The 22,839-nt window shown below is 39.8% G+C and overlaps 1 protein-coding gene across 2 annotated transcripts in view; it reads right to left on the bottom strand.

Annotated features, from left to right (window-relative positions):
* BMP2K (BMP2 inducible kinase) overlaps window positions 1–22,839 on the bottom strand; it is a 105,888-nt gene that overhangs the window by 19,712 nt on the left and 63,337 nt on the right. The window contains exons 11-15 of one of the 2 annotated variants that reach the window (XM_077814925.1): window positions 20,991–21,166; window positions 19,755–19,850; window positions 17,320–17,504; window positions 9,964–10,121; window positions 1,434–1,547 (exon numbers count right to left, since the gene is read on the bottom strand). In XM_077814925.1, the coding sequence (XP_077671051.1) occupies window positions 1,434–1,547; window positions 9,964–10,121; window positions 17,320–17,504; window positions 19,755–19,850; window positions 20,991–21,166 (729 nt within the window). The remainder of the gene's footprint in view (window positions 1–1,433; window positions 1,548–9,963; window positions 10,122–17,319; window positions 17,505–19,754; window positions 19,851–20,990; window positions 21,167–22,839) is intronic. The other variant, XM_077814926.1, reaches the window with a different exon arrangement.

Here is a 22,839-nt window from a genome sequence, read left to right as displayed (position 1 = left end):
GCAGGATACCTTGGCTTGCTGAGTGCGTATCAAGATCAGGAAAGTAAAACAGTGACACTAAGTTGAATGGCCATCACTCAAAGGGACCATTTCTTTCCTTATTTCACATTAATTCAGCCTTGCCTATAAGGCAAAGAAGAGTCTTTGCAGATTCTGCATAATGCAAATCCTGCAGAGTCTAGTTCTATGGAAAACACACAGTACTTAGGACAGGGTTAAGAGACCTGAGAAATGCTAGAACTCTTTAGAGCAGGGTGATTGAAGGTGGTAATTTAGTGCTTGCTGAGCAGATATAACAGACGAAAACTCAGAGAATGTAGTAATGTGAGCAGAATCAGTTTAAGCAGTTTAACCAGTTTTAACCAGTTTAAGGCAGCCTGACAAGGAAAAAGTTGACAGAGAATGAGAGCAGAACTAACAGCCTACCTCTTAATGAGTACCACAGTAGAGAACAGAATGCCAAATATTATTCTGTTCACACCTGGTAATGCATGGTCAGAAAGGGCCTAAGTGTTAGATCACATAAGGAGAATCACAGAAATGCAAAGTGAAAGTAAAAAGGGAATGTGGCTGCAAAAAAAAAAGTACACAAGACTGAAGACAAAGTGAAATCAGAGCATGTTAGAGGAACCATTTCTGTGAATATGGACAGTCAGAAAAATCACATGAAGAGGGCATTTTTAACTCAACATACCCACAACTTTGAGCATCTTTGAGTTACACCTTATTTTACTCATTGCTGGCTTCACAGTAGTACAAAGTAACAAAAACTTTTTGTAATGTTACGGAGGAGTGCCCTAGATTCTATTCTACCTCATGCATTAAAATTGTCAATGAAGTTCTTGTTGCCGAATTTTTAATAACTGGCAAGTTAGTAAGCGATAGAGCACAACTTGGTTTTTAGATCCCAGAGTTCACAGTACAGTCAGAAAATTTGTCTCGATAAAGAAAGTTATACAGAGTCTCAGTGTCATAAGTGTGACTGTAACCAGACATAAAGCTAAGCTCTTTATCCCTCTGCTGTTGCACCTGCAGATTCTAATAAAATAGAGGAGCCAACAACAAAAATAAAAGACAGAAAGGCTGGTGGCTGAAAACAATAAAGGAAAGTAGCAATACTTGTGTGTGACCTAAATGACTAATTTCCTTAACAGGAGACTTTTTTTTTTTTTAAACTGACACAGGTTGTATTAAATTCAATATATCATGTATATGCAATTTTTGAAATGTAAATGTATCAATGCATTTGGGTGCTAGGTTAGATTTAAACTCCAAGACACTCACGATAACGTTCAAAAAACTGTCCTCTATTCAATCTTCAACCACAAGGCTGATGATTCCAATTTGCACTGGTTTGGTCATATAACTGAACAAGCTTCCTTTGAGAGAGAGATATTTAAATAAGAGGTAGTGATGTTACATATGTAACTTGCCTGGGTGAGAAATGAAAGGTACAGAACCAAAGGGATCTTCAGAAGGATGGTTCTGTGGAGCAGAATGTGGCTCCACATTCTTATCTGAGGATGCTCTCCTCTCCACGAGCCTGTCTGTAAAAATAAATGAAACAGAACAAAAAATAAAATAAAATAAAAATGGCAGTTCTTATGCCAAATTAATGATACGTTTAATAGATTTGTGTTTGTTTCGGAAGGATAACATCCTCTCCTTGTACCCTGACAGCTATCCCATTTTTGAACGCCTTCATCTGCAAGAGTTCATTCTTGCTTTACTTCTCTGCTCCCACCCCGAAGTAAACTGTGGCAGATGATGAAAAAGTATTAAAACCAAAAACCAATAGAGTCAAGCAGCACTTGTAAGAGAAACTAATTTTCGTTCTGTTCCGTTTAGGTTCTAACATCACAAACACCATGGTATCCAAGGACCTAAGTCAGACACCTTGTGTTACATTTTAATTTTTTATGTCTAAAATCAGTTTAAAAAAATTCACTAACTTCCCTAAAGGTAAAGATTTTCTGCTAGAACCACAATGAAGGACATAAATTTGTAATCCCGCCAGAATCCCTTTTAAATTATGGAATTGTACTAATGATTGCAATACCAGTTTTTGAGTTTCACCAAATCCAAACAAGTATAGTTATGTTTTATATGCTCTTTATTCTCTAGTGTTCTGGTCCATACAATGTGTTTTAGAAAGGGATACATACAGTAATCAACATTACAAGAACAATGCAACACAAAACTGTGAATGTAGTCTCCTCATTTATTGTAGCCTAGTGTTCCAAGGGTCATCAGTGATAAGACAAGAAGGTAACCCATAACTGTAATTCTGTCAGCAGATCTATCTTGGTGCACTATTGCTCAAGCGTCCTGGAACCATTTCAAAGCAGTTACCCAACAGTACACAAACTGATAGTCATAGTTGAACATTCTGTGAATATAAAAAGCCCACATCCTCAATTGCCCATGGTGCCTCTCCATCTGGCTAAACTCTAATTTTTGATTCAAAAGGAAGAAGGGATGGAGGGCAGGTGAGCAAGGATCTACAGAAACTATACATTCAGCTAAAGAAAGAAAAATTACCAGTAACCAGAGTTAATATAATTACCCTTGTGGTATTCCATTGTAGATTAACAAGTAGTTGCAATTCCCAGGTGGATGACTAATGCGTGTTTAATTGGACAGATATTGGATAAATGATTTGACAGAGTGAGCATATTGTCTAGCTCCAGCATTTTGAGAGAATATTACTGAGCCAGATACAGATACAAACTGAAAGCATTGTAAATCTGATGGAGGCAAGATAAAGAGGTGGCCACAGCTCTTCTAAAATGGGTCATAAGCCCTTCTGGCAAATACACACAAGAGAGTTGCAGAACATGGTGGTTCAACTATATTGATTACAGGTGTGTCACTTATAGCAGTACCCAAGTCTCAAGACTTCATATGGATCTCTGTGTAGGGGAAGATGATGGTGGCAACATCACTGTGTCAGACCTGAGCAGGTTCTTGAGTCATATGTGCACTCAACTTGCTCTCAGTTGCACCAGCTCATCTGTGCACTAGGTGCCAGTTCATGTGTGTGTGTTCATCTATCAGATTGTTGTATGAAAAGCCTGTCAATTTCTGCTCTGTTACAGCAAATCCTGAATGTCTGAGTCATGGAAGACTTCAAGTAGCTCCTGGTCAGTTTAAGTTTCAAAAATGGCATTCTGCAGAGGCCATAGTAATAAGCACTGTCAAATTAAAGCATAGTATAGGACAGGTGTATGGGTAGGCTTTAAAAAACATTGTTTCCTCCCACCATCACACCCCTATGCATAGGGCCAGTCTGAGGAATTTGATTAGTTGTTCTTTTGCATATACTCTACTTATACGGCCTAACATTAACTGTTTAACTCTTACATTTTGCCTCCCTGCCCGTGATGAGCAGACAACCTCCAATTTTTTCCATTTCTCCCACAGCCATCTTCACATTTGTTCCTACATGACCCTTTTACAGGTAACATCTTCTCTGATCTGGTCTGTATTGACCTTTCTTACTTCCAAGTGCCAATTAAATGAACTGACTATTCACGGAGAATCTGAGGACCAGCTGGAGATAGCTGATAGAGAAAAAAAAAAAGTATTATTTTCCTCCACCCTTTGTTTGCTGCTTGTTTTTTAAGTTGTGAGGTCATCAGGACAAGGACTGCCTCTTACTGCATATCTGGACAGAGCCTGCTGCATTGTGGCCACTACCGTAATACAAGTTTATGTAAAATGTGCATGCGGGAGGCTTTAGATACCATCATCCCTAGTCTCCTGCTATAGGCGAAATGGAGACCAGCTGTTTTTCCCCTCTATTTTTCCACAGAAAAGACCTCAGAATATGGATGGGAAGGAGGCAGATCGATGGGTAGAAGGTTTTCAGACAGCTAGATTCCAAATAAAGAGTTGGGATTCTTAGCTCTCTGGGAACATCAGCTGATTCAGAAGACGAAGCTAATGGGATCCAGGAAAGGTTTCACTGACTTGGCACTCCTTGCATTCCACACCCTGAGACTGCCGCTATTGAATTGTTTTTGCTGAGGCTGGTTTTCAGTCTGTGTACCATTACAGTTATACTGCTGCTAGTAGCAAAAATGAGTAAGCCTTCCTTCTCAATTGAGCTAACCTTTGGTGTTAATGTCACAGTGACATGCTTCCCTTTGATTTGTAAATTTACTGGTAACAACAAGGAGCCCAAGGAAGGAAGGGTGAGGAAGATGATTAAATCTTGCTGTGATTTAAGAGTTTGTCCAATTTCCTGATTAAGGCCAGGGCAGAAGCAGGCTGACTCCATGGTTTCTTGATGCTCAAAAGGACCCTCAACATGTGAAGCAAGCAAAGTTACTTTCATGTGATATCCTGGAACTGAGGGATAAAAAGCTTGCATGAGCTTTCCTTGAGTGTCAATGATTAAGGCAATTAAGACTGTTAGCACACTGATATGAAGACTTATTTGTCCTTCAGCATAGATGATTAGGCTTTAGAGGAAAATTATCAGTTTCTTTAATGCCAATTGACAATGCAATAGATTCCACACAAGTGCCACAATCCAAACAAGACTTGCATCCTGTCATAAGATGCACACCTCTTTAATAACCAGCTCTCTCTAGTTTTTGCTTTGAACCAACAAGAAAGCATAAAACAGAATAAAATTGGAAAAATGACTATACAAAAAAACATTTTCAAAAAATGGTTAATTTGCTTAAGACATGGACTGGATGCTTCCTCAACACAGCTGGAGTTAAACTATACTGAGCATCCCATGCCCATGGGTCTTCTATACATTTCTCTAGAATGCTGGCAACCATAGGCCCCATATGGGGGGATGGATAGCTCAGTGGTTTGAGCATTGGCCGGCTAAACCCAGGGTTGTGAGTTCAATCCTTGAGGGAGCCATTTAGGGATGTGGGGCAAAAATTGGGGATTGGTCCTGCTTTGAGCAGGGGGTTGGACTAGATCTCCTGAGGTCCCTTCCAACCCTGATATTCTATGATTCTATGATATGCACACTTGTTTGAAGTGATTTTGGATCTCAAAAATAATATGATTCAGAATGGATCTGAAGAGGAATTCTATTTAGGAGAATGGGCAGTTTTCAATCCCAAAACCATAGGTTCCAGTTTAAGAGTACTGGAGCTTAAAAAGCAATAACTCAGCAATAGTAAAATTTTCCAATTTGGGAAAGTATGTTTTATTTATTTACACTAGGAACAAAATCTTCAGCAAAGACTTCAGGAGCCAAGATAACAGAAAATCATAGTGAGCAGAGATGACCGTTCAACTACTGTTACCCATATTCCAGTGAGTGTTTTACTTTGGCTCCAAAGTGTAGTACCGCAGCTGAGTGTTTAGTCAGTAAAGAAACCATTTAGTCGTAATGCAATTTTATAATTTTCAGAAACCCATTACAATCACTCATGTTTGGCCTTTGCAGCTTCATTGGCATCTTTAAAACCATGACCACGGAAAAGGAAACCATGCAGAAAAAAAGCCAGCAGCTAATGGAATAGCTAATTTTGAAAAAAAAAATGTTTTTACACAAAAGAGTTCTCACTTAGCTTCATCTACCGGTTAATTGTCAAGTGACTTTGTCTCTGTGAAAGTAAGATCTTTTCCACAGCATAATATTCTTTTATATATGATATAAAATATTCAGTTTATTCATTTCTCCTGCAGTGAACATGGAGAACAAAAAGCTTAACCATGATAGCATCAAGAACTTTAGTTCTCTGTGCATACTCTACTATGCACGCAGATAATAGTTTAACCAGTTTATATGAGAGATTGTATAGTAGAACGTGCCCACATTAAGATGAAGATGCTGATAGCTGCAGATAAATCATATACCCTAAAAATGTTGACTTTTGAGACCCAAAAGGGAGAACCTAGGAAACTTGTTTAATGAATGGTGAACAAAACTTTACATATTTTTAATGTATATGTAAACTGTGATATGACATAACAAATTAGGCTTTTAGAAAATAAAAACAAGGATCAACATTTTGTGATATGCCAGCCCAGTGAAACTGAAAGCAAACGGAAAAGTTTATTTCAAAAGACTATATGACAGCTTATAACGTGTCAATTATCGGACTAAGTAGTACAGCAATGAAATTTTCTTCTCTGGGTTTTCATTCTTCCGTCCTTATTCCCTCAGATCAAAAAAAGCAAAAATAAACCTAGAAAATTTACACATTCTGTGATAAACAGTGGCTGTCTCTTGTAAAAACTGAGGTCTTCTCCTGTTGAAAGGAATCTGGTGATTTTATGAAAAGAGAAGTGATATATATTTAAACACATCTGCACGATGTCAAAAACATTTTAGCAAGTATAATCTTGTTAATGTACAATGAAATAACTAAAACCAGAATTATGTAAATTATCTCTGTAGAGGAGTATGCCTGTACATTTACCACTTTTGCCATTTTAACTGTATAGCGGTAAACATTTGTGCTCTGATTTTAAAAGATTACTATAGATATTACAGAACATACATTTAGAACAAGACTGCTAACTGTCAGCATCAAAATCCATAGGCTAAAATGTAATGGAAGTATTTTATCTACTTTGTCTACTATTGCCTTAATATCAGGGATCTCTTTTGTGACAGGACGTCAATAATTGCAATGAGAAATTCATTAAGAAAATCCTCATTGTCGGAGTGAAGATTGTGGAAATCTGTGATGTGTAGTACGGCTTGCCACCGAGACTTTTAAACTGGACTCAAGCCAAAGGTGAGGAATAAAAACTATTGCACCTCCTGCAGTATACTAAACCAGCCTGCCACCTAGTGTATTATTTGTCAAACCACAGCAAGTTATGTCTCAACATTTTCCTAGGCAGCGCAGTCTTGTGGTTATATATATAAAAAAAAAAGTCAGGAAACCTGAGTTTCTAGTCTTGGTTCTAACAACTCATTGAAGGACCTAGGGCACATCACTTAACCCTATCTATAAATGGAGTTATTCCCTAGTTCAGAAATGTAATGTGATATTAGTTGATGTTTGAAAAGTTTTTTGTTTTTTTTTTTAAATATACAGTGCTACGTACAAGCTAAGTACTAAATACTGAATAAATGGAACAGTGCTCAGGTACTTAATTTTACAATGTGAAGTGCTAGTGGCTTATTATCATGAGCCTCTTGTACAATAGTAAAGTCACTTTACAGACTAGGGTAGGGGAAAAGCAAGATACACCAGCACCAGCATCCATTGTTTGTTTAGTCAGTTATACTAGCAGGGTATAATACAAACACTGAACAATGGAAGTAATCAGTAACTGTTAAAGGAGAATCAGCAGAAAAGATACAAGGGATTGTAGAGTACAAGACATCATTAGTTTATTTTCTTCATATAATTCTCTTGTAGAAGCTCAGTATACTTGAGGAAATAAGGAATAACTCAAACAAATGTCGGCATTAAGGTAACATGAAGTCTAATGTCTACTATGCTCTAACTTTTACTACATATTCCGCCCGACTTAACAGTAAAGAGCCAAAGAGGAGAGAAAATTGTGTGGTTTCAAGCACTCCCGTTTTTACAAGGACTGTGCTCCAAGAAACATCACATTAAGGCTACTACACAAATTCAATGGCAGGCATTATATATAATGAACGCAATATTAACAGGAGCCACCAACCATGTAAAAGTTGTTCTAATTCTTGTCATGTTACAATAATTCTTCCTTTTTCTGCCATCACTTTACAGTCCCATCTTGCTCACTGTGATGTTGGAATAAAGCAACTGTCGGCCATGACTACACTAGTGAGCTTATAGTGGCACAGTTGTACCGATGCAGCTGTGCAGCTGTAAGATCGCTCATGCAGCTGCTCTATGCTGACAGGAGAGAGCTCTCCCGTCAACATAATTAAACTACCTCCAATGAGCGGCGGTCGCTGTGTCGACGGGAGCACATCTGTGTACTTATGTCGGTGTACTTATGTAAATCTGGGGTGTGTTTTTTTCAGACCCCGGAGTGACATAAGCTATAACGACAAAAGTGCTAGTGTAGACGTAGCTCTAGCCTACAGACTGTATAATAATCTTAATCAACTATTCTTCTTTGTATTCTCCTTAATCTTGCACTGAGAATACCACCAGTCATCTCACTACAAAGCGTCATAAGCTCTCTATCAGGTGTGTATAAAGGCATTACATAACTTCAGGGCCTCTAAGACAATGGTGTTAGAATTTCCTGATGAGATAACCTTATGCAAAGTTCATTAGCATTTACAGGAAGAAATCAACCTCCTAGAACCTTCAAAGAAAGTGACTTTGTGTGAAAATAGCATTACTTTAGGATTTCTATTTTGCTGGAATTTTAGAATATGATCACACTGTATGAAGAAAAAAATTAAAATCTTAAATCTCTGACAATCTTATTTTCCCTTCTTAGAATCTGTTTAAATTGTCAATTTTTCTACATCTTTCACCAGACTGAACATAACTTTGAGTATGCTCAGTATAGCTGGCCATTCTCAGTAAGTACATTTGCTAGATGGCAGCTAGTACATTAGTCATGAAGCCACTTAAAATATTTTTCTGGTCAGTATATTTTGTTTTCCTTACATCTATTGGAAACACGGAATAATCAGTGAAGCCAGACACAGGACATACTCCGGACATTTAGCATAATTATGGTCAGCAAAGTGGTTAGGAATCATGAGAATGGGCAGCGCTATGCTGACCTTTCACTTTTAAACAAACATTCTCCTGTTGAGTATTATTTTGATTTCCAAATCTTCCAAGGCTCCTTTTGAAGGAAGTATGCTTAAGATTTTAAACACAATTACTGGAAAGACAATAGTTTCAAGTTCAATTTTTTAAAGAATGGTTATTTTCAACTAGGACAATCTTCATTTCCCAAACATTAACAAGAACAAGTTTTTTGTTCTACTGGAAATAATTCATTTTTGCAATGCTACTTTGACATCTCTTAGAAAAATGGTACAAATAAACCACATTCGTGCAACACTTCGGTAAGCTTTCGGTTCTGCCCTATTTATTTTAGGATGATTTCTTGAATTTAAATGGTAGAAAAACGATTTCATGTATGGTCTTTAATATTCTTATGTTCACTTTGCTTGTTGGCATTCCACATTCTCACAGCAAGCTTACAAAAAAAAAAAAGTCACTTGGAAAAATTAAGCCACCAGAAATGTGAAAGAAGCCAGCTCTGTTAAAATTATAGTTTCTTTTTCCATTAATTCCCCCACTAGCTATTTTGTTGCATTTTTACAAGTGAGAAATCTGATCCTATCTGTCAAATTATTATACCTGTAACTCTGAAGTCAATGTCATGTTTTGTTACATGCTACAGGTCTTTTTAAAAACAGCTCTAGTCTTCCTTAACAAAATTACATTTGAAAATAGTATCGGGATGAATACCAACAAGTTGACTAAAGAAAGTGATTTCAAGTAAAAACATTGAGATATCTGACTTAAAGAGGAAAAAAGTTTATTCAACTATTGCCATGTCAGAACAATAAAGCAGCCCTTACATGTAGCCACTCATCAAAGGACATTACAAAACATTAACATAATGTAATAGACCAATTTTTCTTTCAGGCATTTTCAAAGGGCATTTCAGACCAACAGACCCTTCTGTTCTGGTGTGCAAGAAAACAGAGCTGCAAATGGAATAATGCAAGCAGCTAAATTGTCTCATTTATCTGAACACCATACTACTGATACTTAGAATTCTTGACAATCAAGGAGATGTGAGAAATATTGAAGAGTTAAAGATTATATCAATAGCTGCTAATGCTAAACAGTGAATTTCCCCCGCACACAACATTTTCCAAATGGAAAGAAAAGTGAGAAAGCGGACCTAGTTCTGCCCTCAAATGCTCAGAAAGAATTTTGTGTACAACAGACTGCATGGCCCTTCAAAAGGACAGTCTTTGGCACTGTTGAGTGTACCTACACAGAGCTCTTATTTACTGTGAAGCGAAATAAGCCTTCAAGCGTCCCTTACTTGATCTCAGAAGGTCAAATTCCCTGTCCAGTAGCTCCTCCTCTGTTAGCTTGGAGAAATTGTCCTCTCCAAATGGGTTCCAGCCTGACATATCCGGTGGGTTACTGATGTTCTGCTTTGGGTAACTGGAAACGGCCTCTGTATCAGGAACGGCTGACCTGTGAAGTCAATTTGGGGAAGCAGATAAAGAAACATTACAGCCTACTGATGTAAAATTAAGCATATCAGAATTTCGTCATTTCAGAGGTCTTTAAATATTTGTTCTTACACACAATGTGACAACTTCCCAGTGAGATAGTTTAGAGTTTTGTTCCACCTTATTTTATACTGTTGTATGTAATTCACTTCAACTTGTGTTTTACTTTGAGTTTTTTTCTCCATTCAGTCTAAGCATGGCCAAACTGCAAATACCTTCTAATGTAAACATGACCTGAAATAGTCAAGGCAGTGTATCTATTTGAGGAAAAAGAAAAGGAGTCCTTGTGGCACCTTAGAGACTAACCAATTTATTTGAGCATGAGCTTTCGTGAGCTACAGCTCACTTCATCAGATGCATATGATGAAGTGAGCTGTAGCTCACGAAAGCTCATGCTCAAATAAATTGGTTAGTCTCTAAGGTGCCACAAGGACTCCTTTTCTTTTTGCGAATACAGACTAACACGGCTGTTACTCTGAAACCTATTTGAGGAGAGGCTGAGGGAGCTGGGATTGTTTAGTCTGCAGAAGAGAAGAATGAGGGGGGATTTGATAGCTGCTTTCAACTACCTGAAAGGGGGTTCCAAAGAGGATGGCTCTAGACTGTTCTCAATGGTAGCAGATGACAGAACGAGGAGTAATGGTCTCAAGTTGCAGTGGGGGAGGTTTAGATTGGATATTAGGAAAAACTTTTTCACTAAGAGGGTGGTGAAACACTGGAATGCGTTACCTAGGGAGGTGGTAGAATCTCCTTCCTTAGAGGTTTTTAAGGTCAGGCTTGACAAAGCCCTGGCTGGGATGATTTAACTGGGAATTGGTCCTGCTTCGAGCAGGGGGTTGGACTAGATGACCTTCAGGGGTCCCTTCCAACCCTGATATTCTATGATTCTATGTTTCTGTATTATATTTTAAAATAGCCAGTATGTTTATTTCTGCTTTTTTAGGAGGGTAGCAGGGGAGGAATATTGGGAATGTCAAAATTTGTTTCCCCTGTTTTGTTGCTGGGATTTTCTTTTTTTTTTTTTTTTGGGGGGGGGGGGGGAAAGGGGGAGGAGAAAACGTATCTGTAGATTGGGACCTGCTGGTCCTTAATTGAAGGGCTGGGGCTATTGACTAAAAGGTTCTCCTCCTCCAATTATTTATAGAGTTAATGAAGTTAAATAAGTGTTAACAAGAAAAAGATAAATTTTAAACAAAATAAAGTCACTTTCTCTTTAATCAAGTTTTTCCTTTCTTGGAATCTTAATACTACCTGTTCTTTGGTTTTCATTAAAAATAACGGAAGACAGGAGGGCTATATAACATGTCAACTTCTAATGAATGTGGTTTTTAAAACTTTTCAGGCCTTTATATAGCGCAGCAGCAAAAAAAAGAAAAAGAGGCATAAACCCATTTCCTTCGGAGATCACTTTCAAGGAACAAAGAAGACTAAGTAGTATGTGAATGTCTAAGTGAACGTTTACACTAGAAACACTACAGTGGCACACCTACAGTGCTGCAGCTGCACCACTATAGTTCTGTGCCATAGACAGACACTACCACGATGGAAGAGGTTCTTAAACCCATCTCTCTGGGAGGCCATCGCTATGTCAAGAGTGTCTACACTGGGGCTTAGGTTGGTTTAACTACATCACACAAGGCATGAAAATTTTTCAGTTAAAGCACACATAACTTTACAGTGTAGACCAGACCTAAATAGATATGTAAATATACTTTCATTTTTTCCATTTCTTATTAACTGGAAACATACAACATTGTGCCCTAGCCTCTTGGTTTCATCTCCAAACCCCTTCTACGTTGCTCCCCCTCACCCCCTTTGCAGTTTGTATAAAAACCATGATCCCACATCCCATGCAGGCTGAAAAAATTCAACTCAAATTTAAAAATTAAAAAGCTAAGAGAAAAAATGGTGACGACCCAATTCTCTTTGGGGTTGGGAATATCACCAGCAAAAGTAGCTCTAGACAAGGCTTTAAGGTTGTTTGTGGGCTGAACTGCAGTGTTGAGATTAACTGGATAGGATGGAAAAATCTTTCCTTGGGTAGACAGGCTCTTGGTATTGTGGAGTCTAAAGTGGCCCCTATAAAGTCTATTCTTTGTTCCAGAATTAGTATGGATTTCCTATGATGGCTCAGAGATTACAATAAGGTTAATGCCTTGCCCACTGATGACTGGATCTTCTCAGGTGACCTGCCTTAGAGCAGCCAGTCGTCCAAGTACAGGAATATCGAGCTGACAGAGAAGCTGCTACTGCTGAGAGGATTTTTGTCAAACAGCCTTTGAGCCATGGAGAGTCTGAAAAGGACAACTCAATATTGGTAGTGATCTGTTCCTATTCTGAAGTGTAAGCTGTACTTGTGGGATGGGTGGATGGCTACATGAACGCAGACATCCTGTAAGTTGAGGGCAACAAACCAGCCTCCCGGATCTAGGGATGGAATAATGGTAGTGAGTGTCATCATTCTGAAGTGCTGTGCTAGGACATAATTCAAGTTCCTGAGTTTCACCCTCTCTCTCTCTGGAAGTAGAAAGAGATTGGAATACAAGCCTCTTCCGATAAACTCTGGTGGAACTGGCTCTATTGCTCACAGGAGGAGGAGGCGGGATTGAACCTCTTGTCTTATGAGTTCCTCGTGAGAAGGGTCCCTGAAGAGGGATGGGTAAGGGGGAGTGAGAAGGAGGGGAGTGAAAGTGGATGGAATAACCAACTCTGATGACCTCCAGTATCCACTTGGCTGAGGTAAGGTAAGTAGTGGGACAGACAGTCACCAAAAGGGACACGAGGGAGTAATTGCACAAGAGAGGATCCAGCAGAATGGGATGCTCAATGCTCTAAGAGGTGGTTTTGACAGCTCAGTCGAGAGCAGACTGAGTAGAAGTGTGTGGGGGAGTGGAAGGGGTCCTCATTTTTGCTGTTTGTATCTTCCAAAGAAGAGTTCCTCAGGCTTAGAGAAGGCGTGCTGATGATACTGGAATGGACTGGATCTTTGAGCAGTTTGAGATCTACTAAACAAACACTAAATCCCCAGTGACCGCAAAACAGCCCTGGAATCCTTGAGTATGCAAGATGAGGAGTCCATATTCTCACTGAAGAGATTGGGTCCTTCTAAAGGGAGAGACTCCCCATAGCATTTTGCACCTCTCTCAGAAGATCTGAGGCCTGGAGCCAGGATGCTCTTCTCATGACCACAGCAATGGCTCTGGACCTGGAGCCGTGGCATCTCAGGTAGCCTGCATAGAGGCTTTTGCGACTAATTAGCCTTCCAAGATGGACTGAAATTGATCTCTCTGGTCTTGTGGCAGGTGTCCAGTAAAATGTGTAAATTTTGAGTATGTGGCAAAGTCTTATTTTGCCATGAAGGCCTGATAATTGACAATATGAAATTGAAGAGCAGAAGACTAGTAGCTCTTCCTGCCCAGCAAGTCCAGCCACTTGATCCCTTGTCCACTGGAGAAGGTCTAGAGTGAGCTTGATGGCTCCTTTCGTTGGCTGCATCCACCACTAGGAATTAGGACTGGAATGGGAAAAGAAGTGTTCTACTCCACTTGATGAGATATAATATATCTTATCTGCCCTCTTACAGGTGGATGGAATTGTGGCAGGTGTTTGCCACAGGGTGCACGTAAGAGATAGAGAAATGAATAGGTAAGGCAAACTTTTTTTGGGGATTGATATTCCAAATATCCAATGATGCGACTCTTGGACTTCCTCTAGCAGGATTTGGAGAGAGCCCACCAGCCACTGCCTGAAGTCCTGGAAGGTCTTGATGTCACCAGCACAGGAAGGCAGTGATGGTATTACCAGCTGGTCTAGAAATGAAGAGGACCTGACGGAAGGAAGAGAGATCCCCTCAGCCTGAGTTTCTTGTTCCTCCTATGTATCATCCAATACCGAAGTAGTGAGGGAATTGTCCGCTGGTACCCATGGACAGTAAGGTTACTGATCCTTTATCCCCAAGAAAAAAGTAGGAGTTCTCAATGATAATCAGACTCTCTAGGCCTACAATGTCTGCCAGGTTCCCCCAAATTCTCTCCATTAGAGGGACTCATAGGAGTGTAGTGGTACAGTACATGGAAGAATTCCTGTACCAAGATCTCGGAGTCTGACCAATCCTCTCTTGAGCTACAAATGGAACCTCAAGGTAACATAGCCAGTTCTAAAGGCTAGCAACTTAGGTAAGTCTCAACTTGTGACTGTCTGAATGTTACCAGGGAGGGAGCTCTGACAGATCTCAACAGTGGAGACTCCAGCTCATGAGAAATTATAAAGTCCTCCCAAAAAAAAAAAAAAAAAAAAATCTAGGTGCTGGAGGCCTCTGATAGCCTATAATAAAGACTTGGGCTGTTACCAGAGGCGGAAATGCCTCCTGGTGAGAGAGAGATTGTTGCAGTACTGAGGAAGCTGCAGGGTCTTCAACAGTCTGCGGAACTGCGGTAACAGACCAGTGTCGAGATATGCAGGACAGCCCTGTGTATACAGCAGTGTCATGAAGGATCAGGTGGTGCCACTGGGCTTGTTTATATAGGGCTTCTTATGGTACAAAAACCTTGGTCCTGGACTCAGCCAGAGATTCAGCCATACCCTCTGAGGGATGTACAGTCTCCTGAAAGTGGGTCATATGGGAAGACCTACCTCTTTTCTTCGTCCACCTGGCTGGGGAGGCGTGCTTCTTTTCCTTTGAAACCATCATTTCTGGAGCTGCAGACAAAGCTCCAACAGTGGCCAAAGCAGCCAGCAATGTTGAGGCCAACATGGAGGAGGAGGGAGCAGACCCCTCTGGAACTAGAGTACGTTTAATTAGGCAGGAGTTCTAGTCTCGTTTCCCTATCTTTTTGGACCGGTCTTTGAATACCAGACACACTTTACGTTTTGAGGGGAGGCAAGAGACCCCCAAACACCACAGGCAATTCAAGTGTCTGTCACTGCAGGGAGAAGTCCTGCGGCAGGTCTGGTAGGGGTTAAGCCCTTAAGTGTAACAGGTTGTGCTCCAGTGCAAATTAAAGGTCCAAGAAGAGGAAGGGGGAACAGCTCCTCGCTCCCAGGAGCACAAACATGCTAACCAAAAATAGAAAAGGGGATAATTAAGTAAAACAACAGATAAAATAAATAATGGAAAAAATGGCAGAAACCTGAAGACAGCAGAACGCTCCATTCTGAGCTGTAGGCAATGAAGAGGAAGCTGAGTGGCAGCAGGCTCATGCCTCCTTTTATCCTCTTGTTTGATGCGTGAGGCACAGCTCTGAGCAGAAACAGCCCTGTGGACGCTAATTTGCAATCTCCACTCGAGAGCGCATGCACATCTTAAGACGGAGCATCCATAGGCATGAACTTAAACTGAAACATTTATTTATAGGTAGAAGTGAAATATACTAGGACAATGAAAACAAGTCAGTCAGTCAGTCAAGGCCTTTAAAAAAAAAATACAAAATAATGAGAAAATCCACTCTTGAAGTCTTTCAAACATGATTAACTTGTACCAGTATCTATCTGACACAACATATAAAAACCGAAAAAACTCAAAGGATTGGCAGCTTTTCGTCAATGTTCTTGAATTTTGTTGTCTGTATTTTACTTTTTGATTTTATTTTCTGTTGTAAGCTGCAGAGATTTAGGGGCTGTGAAGCTGTGACCAAGCGAACTCTCACATGGGGAAGAAAAAAGGACCCAAGAAGCTGACTCCAATTAACTACTTTTTTCAGAGTCTGCTGGAGTGGGAGGAGGCTGGGGTTTATACAAGCCAGACCCAGCTTATTCCAGAGAGGAGGAAGAGCAACACCAGCAGCACCCAAGAAGACTAAGCTGAAGGAGTGCCAAGAAGAAAAACTGCCTTGGAAGGGGCTGGAGGAGAGGCAGCCACCTTGGGGGAAAAGGTATTGAGGTTGGGGAAGGTGGGGCACCACCTGGGACCTGCATTGCTAAGAAACTGTGAACTTGCCTGACAGGTAAGAGAAATATGTAGACTCTGGTTGTAGATGATAAACTAAATACTGACACACCTCTTTAATAAGGTCTCCTACATCCTCGCTGGTGTCCATTTTCTTCCCCCATCCTGTCTGTGGTGGTCAGGTCATCTTGGCCCATCAGACAATACCCTGGTGATATTTGGAGCTGTGGGATTTGGGACTTATCTGGAGGGTCACAACACCTTAGTGATCTCCTGCTGAATTCCCTGGGGCTTCTGAGAAGCACCTGGTTCACAGAAGCCTATCAAACCTCAGGCCATGGTTAATCCTGAGTTCTAACAGCATACCCTAGCTGTCCTGGATGCAGACTATGCCTGTTTATCTGATATGGTCTCTGTGGATTCCTGCTACTGGCCAGGAGGAAAATTCTGCCTGTCATCTGAATGTTGCCTTCAGCTACCGAGTCTCAAGTGTGATCTTAAATCTGTGGAGAGGGCTCCCATATGGTGCCAAATTCAGCCTAATTTTTTAACACAACCCCCACCCACATCTGACCATAACAGCTCTCTCCTTTACCCTTCAATCCATGCCTGTTTGGTTCAGAAAACTGATTTAACAAAATCACAGCTTTGTAAGTAAGCTGAAAATATTTTAGCTGCAGCCTCATTCGTATTTCCATCATAACAAATGAAGCTGATCTTTTCCTTCCAATGCATAGTGAATAAAGTAGAAAAGTTTACACCGCGTGCAGCTAAAGTTGAGGCCTGAAAACTGAAAGAAACTTCAGCCATAGCTTGTGTTGTGGGGTGTACAAGTAACAGTCAACAGCAAATCACAACATACTCATACCTTGAAGCAGCATATGAAAAGGTTTTAATCCTGCCTAGGGATAGCAGAATGGTAAATGGCAGCAGGGTGTCAAGTTCAATACCTGAGCAACTTAGCCCATGACCAACCAAGGCAGGAAGTGAGGTTAGTCCAGAAGCAAGCAGCTATGAGTGGTGTGTTCTGTCAGCAGCAGAACCTGAACTGATTTGTCAGTCAGAGTAACCAGAGAAGTACCCCACCCCACCCCAATATAAACAGCATCAAGTTGAATGCAGATTGTAGGACACATTTTAAATACATTTCAGAATAGTGAAGGAAGCATAAGCTCTTTGAGACAGGACCAGGCAAGTATCTGTACAGTGCCCATCACAACGGGACTGAGTCAACTAGGGCCTCCGGCACTACTGTCTCAACAACATGCCTACTTGCCTATTGGCAGTATAAGGAGAATCCATCACTGCTCCAACATGAGCTGGAAGCGATGCAGAGTAGGAAATTAAGGCTGGTGAGAACTCTTGAGGAGAGGTAAGATACTCAGGAGACTGTGGCTGTTGCTGTTGATGTTGCTGTGCAAGGATCCGCTGATGTAAGAGAGCTTGCTGGTATTGTTGCACCTGAGGAAGAGACTCACCATTATAAAGTAACCAGAATTCATGTGGCCATTCAACAGGCCACTTTCCTTTTGCTTCTTGTACAGTATTTGGACTTGCAATATGACTATCATCGTAGTTTCCAATGTTGTTGTAGCTGTATTGGTCCCAAGATATAAGACACGAAGTGGGTGAGGTAGTATCTTTTATTGGACCAACTTATGGTGGTGGACAGGACAAGATTTCGAACTTCACAGTGTTCTTCACCTTCTCCAGACCTGAGGAAGAGCTCTGTGAAGCTTGAAAGCTTATCCCCTCCACCAACAGAAGCTGGCTCAACAAAGATACTACCTCACCCATCTTGTCTGAAATCAATATATGAGGAGGAAGACAAAAAACATCAGGCTATGGCAAAGCCAAAGTTACATATTTATGCTGAAACTGCAGGAAATCAGTATTGGAGCATTTATACTACTAATAAAATTGCTTGTTTAATAAATCACTCATTGAAACATATGAGTTGGAGAGGGAAAAAAGATCAAAGTAAATATATAACTGCTACTTTTTTTTTTTAAATTACACACATTCAATATATTGAGGGCACTGTATGGCAGCACAGATGAGTCCTTACAATGCTGTACTGTATGCACCGTCAACAAGTTATGTTTTACTATATCCACTAAAGGTTGAAATGCTGAGTAATGTTCATTTTAGTAATCTTGGTGTAAATTATCCTTGCAAAAATTATAGTTGCCCACATACCCAGATAAATCTATTTTGATGGGGGAGTAAAATCTCTAATTTTGTTAGAGATAAGAGAGTGCACTAATTAGATTGGGCTAATTATTTTTCCATGTCCTTTTTTCTACATTGCAAAGGTGGAGTAAACTGACAATATTATATCTATTAATAAAAATAGAAAAATTTAAAATAAGTTTAACCGTAAGTCTAATGAAATAAAACCACCTTTGCAGTCAGGTTCTAAGTCCAGAGGGACTGCATACCGCAAAACAATAGGAAATTATTCCATCTTGCTAAGAAAAGACCAGACCACCTACAAAAGATCTCTCTAAAGCAGGAAAATTCTGAGCTTAAAGTTTCCACCGTGATGTACCTACATACTGCAGCACACGTACTATGTAAGAACATTTACTCTTTACGGAAATCATGATACATCAAATGGTAAATAAAGGAAAGATTTAACTTAACTGATATTTTTTGATGTTTGTTAACTCAAGACTTTAGATATATTTTAAAAGCTGCATTCAAGAATATTTCATATAAACAAACTTCAGTCAATGTAACATATACTTGATTTCAAATGCTTTATCATAAGCAAGTGAAAAATTCTCTCTCTGCTCTGGTGCCCATCCTATATTTTATGGCATACTCAGAATATTTATTTATGAACAAATATAAAAAGTAAAAACAGGAAAATGAGATGTTGCATAATAGTATGCATGGAGTAGCCAAGTTAACATTACTCTGAGAAAGTTAAGTTTCTAATAGTAATGTTAACTCAGCCACGTTTGTGCATACAACTGTCACCATTAAAATATTTACTGGCAAAGGCAAGCAAAATTAATGTACGTTATGCTATACTTCAGTATCTACTTGCAAAAGCAAAATTATAAATATTTTAAATGGTGTCTACTGTAGTGCTTTATTTTCTATTTTTGTCTTTAAGGACCAGACTTCCATAATTGTGTTCAAAATAAGTGTTCAGTTAATATGACTGCATGCAACTGCAGAAGCTACATGTACTGTTAGCCAGTTGTGATAAGTACCAGTATAATGGAGCCTGAAAGGGAGCTGCTGGATATTCAGGCCACTTAAGAACCCTATTTTAAGCAACCACTTTTGAAAAAGTCTTGGCCTGAGAAGTTTATTTCAAATATTGGATTTTATAGCGCTTTAATTTTCTACCAACCTTTAGACGTTGAACATCTGCCTACGTTCTTGTAACAACCAAATATCTCTCAGGCTAGTGAATAACTACTCAGCAGTGTTTCAGGCAACATGTGTTAACTGTACCCAAATCTACACATTCTTTAAAATGTGCTCATTATAAAATCAGCTAACAGATATGAACAGAGAAACATGCTAGCACTGAAAGCTGTAGCATGTTGGGAAACAAATTAGATGATTCACTGCCCAATATTTAAGATGTCTATTGCAGCTCAGATACCTATTAAGACTACTATACATTGTAATTAATCTGTATAGCACACCAACTAATCAAAGAAAGAATAGCAGCATCTACAGGCAACATACCATGGCAGGATACTGGGATGGGGAAGGTTGTTGTTGGTACATAGATTGCATCATAAGTTGTTGTTGGACCATTTGCTGGTGCATTGCTTGTTGATACTATATTTAGAAAGAAAGAGATATTTCTGAAAAAATTAACCGAAACAACTCAATGAGTAATGATTTTAAACAGCTTGTTTAAAAAATGCATCTATATGCATCAGCAGCATTTTCAATAAAGGAGAGCAATGGTTAAATAAGTGTAAAACGCACTATCAACAATTGGTGCATTTTAAAACACGTTGTTCTGATAGTACAAGATATAAAAACTGGGCCAGTATTTAGTGTATTTTGCAAGTGAGCACTTAAATGAAAACTCAATGGTCTACCTTAAAAAGCAGAGAGTCCTGTGGGGGAAAAAATTATGTATTATGGACCCACTGGATCTGTCAAACCTGGTTGCTCTTTTAGATTCCCTCTCAGATGGTTATTTATTGTATCACTCCCCCTCAAATGTGTTTTAGGCACCACACAGTACAAGTAAAATGATCTGATCCTCAGGAAATTTAGGAAGCCATACTCAACAGAACACACGTTTAAGTAAGTCTTTTAAGGATACACAGTGTCAACAGAAGAGCTGGAGCAATGCAGAATCACAATCACCAAAAGGGAGCACCTTTGCTGACCATGGTCAAAAAGGGGATCATAATGTTTGCGAAGTAGTATTTACAGGGGGATCCAACAAGAAGGGGGATCTGTCTTCTGCTCTCACCGCTGCTACCCTCCAGGTTCAAAAAAACCTCAACAGCTATGGGAATTTTACACTGACTAGGGAAAACCACAGAATGAGAATCCTACACGGATGGCTCTTCAGAGAACAAACTATTGCTGACAGTCATTGCCAGCATCAGGTTGCTTTTCTAGATTGTTGGAATGAAAGGGTGTCTCACACAACACATCACTTACACCTAGTGCTAAATCAAAATCCAGCTAGGATCTGAGTTCAAGCAGCCGGAAGAAACAGCAACTGGTTAGCACGTAGAACGTAACTATAAAAAGTGTGTTATACAACAGATGTAGGACAAAGGGGAAATAAGACAGCCCACTTTGCTCTCTGCCTGAAAAAGGCAGAACCTCCCTACAGTAGTAGAAAAGTTTAAATTTCCATGTGTAATTGAAATATAGAATTTAAAAAGAGGGCTTACTCACATTTAATTATTTTTAAACATGGCATTTTCCTTTAGTAAAATAAACCTGTACCTGTTGCATGTAAGCATCCTGAAGTAATTGTTGCTGTTGTTGGTGATGTAAGTGATGCAGTTGCTGTAATCTCCAGTCCCCCTGTTGCAGTTGCTGCAGTACTCTATTTTGTTGTGGAGGGTGCTGATTGGTCCCTTGGGACAAGATCTCTTGTCCATTTCCTGGTCGTAGGGTTCCTATAACGTTTTTAAAGAATTTTATTAACTCATGTATTGCTGAAGTTTATTGGCAGAATTGTCAGTAACTGTCACATTTTTATTTTAACACTCTTACTGCAAACAAACTGTTTTCTAAGTCCAAGTATACAGTTACTACGGTATTACTACATCATTCAGGGGTGTGAAAAATCCAGATTATATGGACCCTAGCCCCCCACGTAGACAGCACTATGTTGGCCAGAAGGCTTCTCCTGCCGACACAGCTCTTGCCTCTCCTGTCAGTTTACAGCATCTTCACCAGAAGTCTTTACAAATTCAAGTTTGTTGCATAGACCTGCCCTAAGAGTTTTCTTGACCAGTTTGGGAAATTGAAATCTTAAGAGAAGGTAGAATTGCAAGGTAAATTTTATATCTCTGAAGATATCTTGCAGAATTCTCACTCTAAGAGTTCATGCCTCCAGCCTGAGTCATGTGGGAAACTCCCTTTCCTCTTATAATTTGACTCTATGGCCTTTGTCAGCTGGTTCGAGGGCTCTTCTTTACTGAGAATGCTCAGAGGTCCCAAAACATTCCAGTTAGTGGGAACTTGATACTGAAATAGACAGTTCCCTTTATTCCATTTGTATCCTTCTGACTCTTTAATGTAATGAATGTACCTTGATGCATAACTCATCCATTTAGGAAAATATATATTTGCTTGTTGTGGATCACTCCACACGCTGGCAAGTTAGGCACATGAAGTCTTCATGCATCAAGGTAAATCTAACTCCTCACACATTATAGTTGTTTAAGATTTTAAAAAAATAGCTAAGGAAAAAATGTTTTTGTATATTCAGAGATCTAGAGCATATTGACACAAACATTTGCAATATACTGAACACACACATACACTGGGCCAGATTCTCCAGTCCACAGAGTCCTCTTTGTGCAGCCTTTATTAGGTAAGTAGTTACTAATGTACTACACACTGCTGTCTAAGTAAGATGAAGTCAGGTAGCTCATGTATCATGTACCTCATGTGTAACATTCTAGGCCAGTGGTATAAAACTTGTGCCCTGGGGCCACTTGTGACCAAAGCTTTAAGCAGTGGTCCTTGAGAGCAACTGGGTTAAGAAAATAATTACAAATTATTCTCATAAGTATCCTGCCACTTTTCAAATTAAGCATCTGAATCAGTCTTATCACTGTATGGGTGCACAGCCAACATCTGTTGCAGCTGCTCACGAGTTCCCCTACTGGCCATTTTCTGCTTTGCGGGGGAAAAAGGAAATCTGACCTACCTATCTACAGGACAGGAGCCCTCTGGAGAGTCAGATAGGAGTTTGACTGCCTTTGCCTGCGCCTGGGAGAGTGTAGCCAAGAATAGTTCCCCTCCCTCACACAGCTATGTGGGAGAGTCCAGGATACAGGAAAAAGGAGAAGTTGAGAACCAGCCACCTATTATTACATGTCCCTGATTCTTTGCACCAGTTACAGCAATCTGAAGGTTGCTTTCACTTGTGCCACATAATTGCTCTCCAGCCACTCCCTGCAACATGCCCTCTGCATCATGGTCTGTAGAGAGGGTGGTGAAGGAGCAATATATGCTGGCTCTACACCTACTGGCAATTCCCACATTGGGGTATTTTCAGGTAATTTCTGTTCCCTTTACCGCAGGGATCAGAACAACAAAAACCACGGTGGTGTAAGGA

The sequence above is a fragment of the Eretmochelys imbricata genome, chromosome 4 (genome assembly GCF_965152235.1).
Source record: "Eretmochelys imbricata isolate rEreImb1 chromosome 4, rEreImb1.hap1, whole genome shotgun sequence".
Lineage (NCBI taxonomy): Eukaryota > Metazoa > Chordata > Testudines > Cheloniidae > Eretmochelys > Eretmochelys imbricata.
The sequence above is the reverse complement of the archived record's forward strand: the minus strand, read 5'-3'. Positions and strand labels throughout refer to the sequence as shown.